General features: G+C 43.9%; 1 protein-coding gene across 1 annotated transcript in view; it reads right to left on the reverse strand.

The window, feature by feature from the left end:
- The window catches only part of Kpna6 (karyopherin subunit alpha 6), a 59,493-nt gene extending 55,177 nt beyond the window's left edge, over positions 1-4,316 (reverse strand). Inside the window, exon 1 of the mRNA XM_046469322.2 lies at positions 4,196-4,316. Coding sequence (XP_046325278.1) covers positions 4,196-4,199 — 4 coding nt within the window. The 5' untranslated portion in view covers positions 4,200-4,316. The remainder of the gene's footprint in view (positions 1-4,195) is intronic.
- Positions 4,317-7,393: the final 3,077 nt, after the last annotated feature.

Below are 7,393 nucleotides of genomic sequence, written 5' to 3' on the forward strand. Positions count from 1 at the left end.
AAAATTTAAAGGAGCTTGTTAAGTTCTGCAAAACGGTTTTCTTCAGCTATATATTCACAAGGCAAATGGAATATTTCATGTCCATTATAATCTTATGGAATCACTATAATTGCCATCCACTGTTGACTAAAAGGTCATTATGTGCTACATGAGTTTACTCTGGTCTTGCCTCAGTTACTGAATCTTTCTGTGCTTCAGTTTCCTCAACTAAAACATGAGAAACTGGGGTTGTAGTTCAGTGGTAGAACCCTTGCCTAGCATGTGAGAGACACTCGGTTCTATCCTCAGCACCACACAAAAATAAAGAAATAAAGGTATTATGTCTATCTACAACTAAAAATATTTTTTTAAAAATAAGAAACTGAGAATTAAAAAAGTTAGGGGCTGGGGATGTGGTTCAAGCGGTAGCGCGCTCGCCTGGCATGAGTGCGGCCCGGGTTCGATCCTCAGCACCACATACAAAACAAAGATGTTGTATCCGCTGATAACTAAAATATAAATATTAAAATTCTCTCTCTCCCTCTCTCACTCTCTTTAAAAAAAAAAAAAAGAGAATTAAAAAAGTTAACATATAAAGTATTTTGAAGGGTGCCTAGAACTTAGCAAGTTCCAAATAAGAATTGACTATTATTATAGCTTTCCTACCTCTTTTTTGAGACTCTCACACTCTGGTGAAACCTGAGTTAAAGTACAAACTGGCAAAAAATAATAAAAGTTTAAAAAGCTGGAAAATAGGGGCTGGGGCTGTAGCTCAGTGGTAGAGTGCTTGCCTAGCAAGTGTGAGGCACTGGATTCGATCCTTAACCACACTTATGGGAGGCAGGCTTCTCCAGAAGTCCCCCCAGGCTTCCCTTCACATCTTACTAGCCAGAATGGCATCATATGTTCATGCCTAAGTCAATCATTGTAGAGGATGTCAGAATTATAATGACTGTTTTAGAGTTTATATTAATCAAGACCTACTACCCTGGGGCTGGGAAAAGGGCTGCCAGATTCCTAGTTAGCAAAGTAGTGGGAATGGTGATAAGATAACAAGTATCTGCAGGGTGCAGTGGCAGACACATGTAATCCCAGCAACTTCCAGAGACTTGGAAGGTTGAGTCAGGATGGGAAGTTTGAGATGAGCCTCAGGAACTTAGTGAGGCCCTAATAAAAAATAAAAATGGGGCTGGGATTGTAGCTCAGTGGTAGAGCACTTGCCTCGCACTTGTAAGGCCCTGGATTCGATCCTCAGCATCACAATCAATCAATCAATAAATAAATAAATAAAAATATATTGTGTCCATCCACAATTTAAATAAATAAATGAAAATGGCTGGGATATAGCTCAGTGGTTCAGTACTGTTGGGTTCAATCCCTGTTTATCCCCCCCCCAAGAAAAACAAGTACCTGCCAAGACTAATGAGATTTAAGTATTTGCTAGGGAGGATCAGGATAACGTAAACCCCCAAAGCTGCAAGCTTCACTATAGAAGGTTCATTAAGGTTCATTAAGGGCAATGAACCTTAGAACAGCAGAAGTATAGGATATAGGCCAGAGCTGGAGCAGAGAACACATGGGAGACAGTAAAACAGCAGACTGTGGACTTGGAAGGTAAGGGCAGGCCATGTTAGTATCTTTGGCACCCACAGGATGTAGATTATCAGCCTTGGACTAGTCGCCTAATCTTCTCAAAGCCTCAGTTTGTCATTTTAAATGGGGATAACCCAAACTATCTCGGATTAGATGTCAGGATTAAACATTAGTCCTATATTAGTTCTAACCCCATGGTAATATGAAAAGTAAAAAGGCTGACAACCGGGGGCTGGGGATGTGGCTCAAGCGGTAGCGCGCTCGTCTGGCATGAGTGCGGGGTTCGATCCTCAGCACCACATACAAACAAAGATGTTGTGTCCGCCGAAAACTAAAAAACAAATATCAAATAAATTCTCTCTCTCTCTCTCTCTTAAAAAAAAAAGGCTGACAACCAAAAAGCCAAGGCAGGACAACAGGGGAAGCAATACCACAGATGGAGCTGATAGGGGCAAGTTACCTACATCTAGACTAAAAATTCTCTTCAGGACCCTAGTCAGATTTTGTTGTTCTATTGAAAAACTTTCACCTTGAATTCTACCAGAAAAGTACTAACACCTGAAAATATTATTAGAGGTTTATGTGCAGCAAAATTGGTAAGAACCTCACTCCTAATTTGGTTGCTTATTAGTTGTCATCTCTCAGATTGTCTCTGAAACTGAAGACCAACACAAAATCTATAACAAATATAACAACAAAAGCATCTATAATAAAAGTTCCTAAGATCAATTTTGTTTTATTTTGATTTCTTTTTTCCCAGTGCTGGGGATCGAACCTGGGGCTTTACCACTGAGCTATATTCCCATCCCACTAAATTTCTGTCATTAATATATAAAGCTGTAGCTACTCATACAGGCCTATCATTTCCAGAGGATTCCGGAAACCAGAGCACTTAGGGAAAAGGAACTAACATTATTGAAGGTGGAAAGGAATCTGATATTTACAAAGCCCTTATTAGGCTCCAAACAACTTGACAACACTACCATCTTTCTAGGTACTGAAATTTGAACCCAGGGGTATTTTACCACTGAGCAAATCCTCAATCCTTTTTTATTTCGAGACAAAGTCCTGCAAAGTTACTTAAGGCCTTGCTTATTTGCTGAGGCTGGCCTCAAACTTGCAATCCTCCTGCCTCAGTTTCCTGAGCCACTGTAATTACAGGTTTGCACCAGTGTACCCAGTCCTTTCCTATTTTTTATAAATGAGGAACAGAAGGCTGAGAAATGAAGGGAAATAACATTTATTGTGGATTATGCTAGATACTTTCCATATGCATTGTTTCATCTGTCAATTAAGCGACTTCTCTGGATGAAGGCTAAAAATCGGTAGGCCTGATTTATAAAACCACATACGATTTAAAAGTCACTAAAGGGAATATTTATTTTGCTCAGGACCAGAGATAACACACAATTATATAATTCCACTTAGTTCCCCCACACAACAGTTGGGGTCAGCAATTCACTCTGAACTTTTCTGGTTTCATTCAGACTTCAAAGATTTAAAAGTGGGCACACACACAAATAAATAAATAAATAACCACACACAACCTTTACAACTTTGTGTAGGGTTAAAAGCTTCCTATCCCCTTCTTCCAGTCCAACCACTAGAGGGCCAGGCCATAAAAAGCCTTTAAAAACTAGGGCTCTGGAGTGATCATCTTGGATCACCCACTGTATATGACCTTGGGTAAATTACTTTACCTAAGCCTCAGTTTTCCCATCTGTAAAACAGGAATAACTGTAGTACCATTATCATAAGATTGTACAAATTAATTAAAACAGGACAAGTAAGGCAGCCGAACAATGCCTGCACAGACAGCTTAGCAAATTTAACAGTTTTCGATGCTGTAGACGGATAACCATTGGTGGTTTTGTCTCTAATTCAAAGACTTCGCCATCGTAGCCTCGTGGGGCAGAGGCCTTGCCAACCAGAGTCCCCACAAAAGGATCAACAGGTCTCTCTTTTTCTCCCATTCAGGACTGATCTGGAAACCTTAAGTCCCCGATCTTATGTATGACCAAGAGGTCTTGGCCTCTGGTTCTACCACAACGAAGACTGTCATTCGGAGTCTAATGGAACCACCCTGTTTCCGCCTCGGCTAGATAAGTTCTGGCCTTCAGCGGCCCAAGCTGCCCTCGACCTGGCTGCCCCTGGTTACCGGTCCAGAAGTGGCTCGCCCAGAGACGCAGATACGACTTCCCTGAGTTCAGGAAACCCACTGAACCTAGTCAATTAGAGCGTCGGCCAAACACACGACCGGAGAAGGCTCCCTTGGCTGTGCCCAGGCCTGCCGCCGGGAGCCGGTCCCCCAGCCCATTCTCGGCGCAGGCTAGAAGGTGTCCCCCTTTCTACCCCTTCAGTACGTGAGGATTTAGACCCGAGGCTGGCACGTGGGGGCTCCAGGCGTACCAAGGTGTCCCCGGAACCAGCCCCCGAGGACTGCTCCCAGCGCGGCCACAGTACGGCCCCAAATTGGCCTGAGGGGCACTCCCGGCCTGGTTACTCTTCTCAGACCTATCTAGAGAGGCTTTCAGACATCTTCTGCAGATCGGGGACAGGCGCTCGCCAGACCCATACCCCCAAACTGCCTCAACCCATGCACCCAACTGCCCGGTTTCCTTACCCATCGCGGCACCGCTCGCTCAGACTTGGCGGCGGCAGCTGCGGTAGCTTCAGCAGACAATATGGCGGATCTGCGGGACGGCACACCGAATAGGACAAATTCACCCTGGGACGAAACGCATTTCCCCCCTCCCCCCCTCCTCGCCTAGATTACGCTAAAGAAGCGCATTTAAAGAGACCGCAGCCAGTAACGGTGGGGAATAGGGATGAAACACGAAAGTAGTGGCTGGGTGAGGAGAAATTGGAAGGAATGCATAATAAAGAAAGTTAAATGTGCCAAATTCTCGGCACATTCTGTTACTGTTTTTTCTCTGTAGTCTGGCCTCCCCCAGAAACTTTTTCGCCCAGAAACTCATCCCTTCCTTTGGTAATTAAAGCCAATTACAGACCCTGAACTGAATAAGAGTAAGGAATCATCTGGAGAGGAATAGTGACTCACTCAAGGCCATAGAGATAAGGAAAGGAAGAAGTCAAGTCTAAACCCAGGTTTTCTAAGTCCAACACCCAAAGCTGTACTTAAGACTGCAATCTTATTGGGAGATTAAGAAATAGAAAAATAGGGACTGGGAGTATATATATAACTCAGTGGTAGGGCACATACTTAGCATGGCCACAGACCTGGCCTTAACACCAAGCACCAAAAAAAAAAAAAAAAAAAAAAAAAGAGAGAGAGAGAGAGGGGCCTGTGCAGCAAGCCTCTTGAGGGCAGGAATCAGTTTTATATTGTTCACCAGTGTATGGCCAGCACCTAGCTCAGTATCTGAGACATGGTGTTGGATGAATAAACAAATACAAAGGACAGTAAGTAACACAGAGCAAGTGGCATGATCTCCTTTTTTACCAATAAGGAAATAGAGGCTGGGAGCGTTTATGTCATGTGCCTTTTGAATCAAGAAAATGGCTGGACAGAGTGCCTATAATCCCGGTGATTGAGGAGGACCAATGTTTCAGGATAGCCTCACAACATAGTGAGATTCTGTCTCAAAATTAAAAATAATAAAGGGCTGGAGGGGGGCTCACAAGTAAAGCACCCCTGGGTTCAATCCCCCATTACCACAAGAAATAAAGAATAAAAAAAAGTTATGGCTGGTACCCATTAGGTACTAGCTCCCTCTCCACACTGGGGATCAAACCCAGGCCTCATGTATGCTCTACCATTGAACCATACCTCTTTTTTTTTTGGTACCATGGATTGAACTCAGGGGCACTCAACCGACCACTGAGTCACATCGCCAGTCCTTTTTTGTATTTTATTTAGAGACAGGGTCTCACTGAGTTGCTTAGTGCCTTGTTTTTTGCTGAGCCTGGCTCTGAACTCATGATCCCCCTGCCTCACCCTCCCAAGCTGCTGGGATTCCAGGCTCCAGATCTCCTTTTTGGCATAATGAAATGCTGGTCCACCCATTTTTTACCTCAACCTAGAGCCAGGTTATGTCTTCAGATCACAGGTCCCAAAAAGGACCTAAGTTTTAGAGAGAGAGAGAGAGAGAAAAAGGCCTATGTTTTAGAGAATTTTTTTTTTTTAAAAGGACCTATGTTTTAGAGATTTTTTTTTAAAAAAAGGACCTGAAGTACCTGTTATCTGGTGCCCAGGGACTGTCAAAACAAATAGCCAACTCTAGTTGTGTGTTTGGCCCATTCAGGGAAAAACTCAAAAGGTAAACTGTAGGGGCTGGGGATATAGCTCAGTGGTGGAGCCTGTGCCTTCCATGTGCTAGGCCTGGGTTCAATTCTCAGCACCAAAAAAAAAAAAAAAGTAAACTGTCTCAAGGTTAGGAAAGGGAACATTCTATTTCCCTTCCTATTGTCACTGCTTAAGGTCAGATCTCATCACTCTGTTTATCCTGCCTCCAGATTCTCCCTTTCCCCACAGTCTGTTAAAAAGCAGAGATGACCTAAACCAGGCGTGGTGGCTTAAACCAGGCGTGGTGGCACATGCCTGTAATCCCAGCAGCTCGGGAGGCTGAGGCAGGAGGATTTCAAGTTCAAAGCCAGCCTCAGCAAAGGCATGGCACTAAACAACTCAGTGAGACCCTGTCTCTAAATAAAATACAAAATAGGGCTAGAGATGTGGCTTGGTGGTTGAGTGCCCAGAGTACAATCCCCAGCATCAGAAAAAAAAAAAAAAAAAAAAAAAGCAGAGACCTAATAGTGCCACACCTTGGTTTAGCAACTTCCCACTCTCTGGGTGCCAGATTAAGTAATGCCCAAACATTTCAATCTGGTACACAAGTTACCAGCTTCTTAGGCCACTCCCCATCAGGCAAACCAGGCTTCAAATATATTTAGGGAAACTTTTTTTTTTTCCTCAAATATACTCCTATCGTCTCATGTGCATTTGCATATACTGTCCTCCACCCCTTGACCCTGTAGCAAGTATTCACTTTTTTTTTTTAGGTACTGAGGATTGAACTAAGCACTTGACCACTGAACCACATTCCCACCTTTATATTTTATTTAGAGACAGGATCTCACTGAGTTGCTTAGTGCCTCACTTTTGCCTAGGGTGGATTTGATCTCACAATCCTCCTGCCTCAGCCTCCAGAGCCACTGTGTGTGTGTGTGTGTGTGTGTGTATATGTGTGGGTGGGTGTTGGGGGGGGTGTATGGGTATGTGTGTGTGTCGTGCTGGGGATTGAACTCAGGGCCTTGCGCATGCAAGGCAAGCACTCTACCAACTGAGCTATCTCCTCAACCCCTGAGTATTCACTTTTAAGACACAATTCAACAATTACCCTTCAGAGAAGCCCACCTTTCTAATCAGGGTTCTGTCCTCTGTTTCTACAGTACTGGGAAGCCAGATTTAAAGACAGGTAGTCAGTGTAGTTAGGTAAATCGGGTCTAATACCCAAAATGGAGGCCATGTTGAGAATGAATTCCGGGAAAAGCAGAACAACTCTTGGAATGTTAATGTCCCCAAGGCCCAGAGCCCACCCCAAAGAAATGTTAATGAAACAGCTCCCAGCAAACTTGAAGATGCCTACCCAAAAGTCCTAAAAGATTAGGTTTGGCCCACCTGTGCCCCACTCTTTGGGCCTTCCCACCTACATTCCATCACTGAAAGATAACAGAACAAAGCACAGCAATGGGGGGGAACCAGACAAAAAGGGGAGACAACCACACTTCCTCGGATTCCACCTGTTGGGTCCCCTTCTTCCTCCAGGAGAAGTCTTTTCTGCTGTCCTTTAATAAACTTCTA

Source organism: Marmota monax, unplaced genomic scaffold (assembly GCF_021218885.2).
Source record: "Marmota monax isolate L192 unplaced genomic scaffold, Marmota_monax_Labrador192_F-V1.1 WCK01_AAM20220418_F8-fsc00008, whole genome shotgun sequence".
Lineage (NCBI taxonomy): Eukaryota > Metazoa > Chordata > Mammalia > Rodentia > Sciuridae > Marmota > Marmota monax.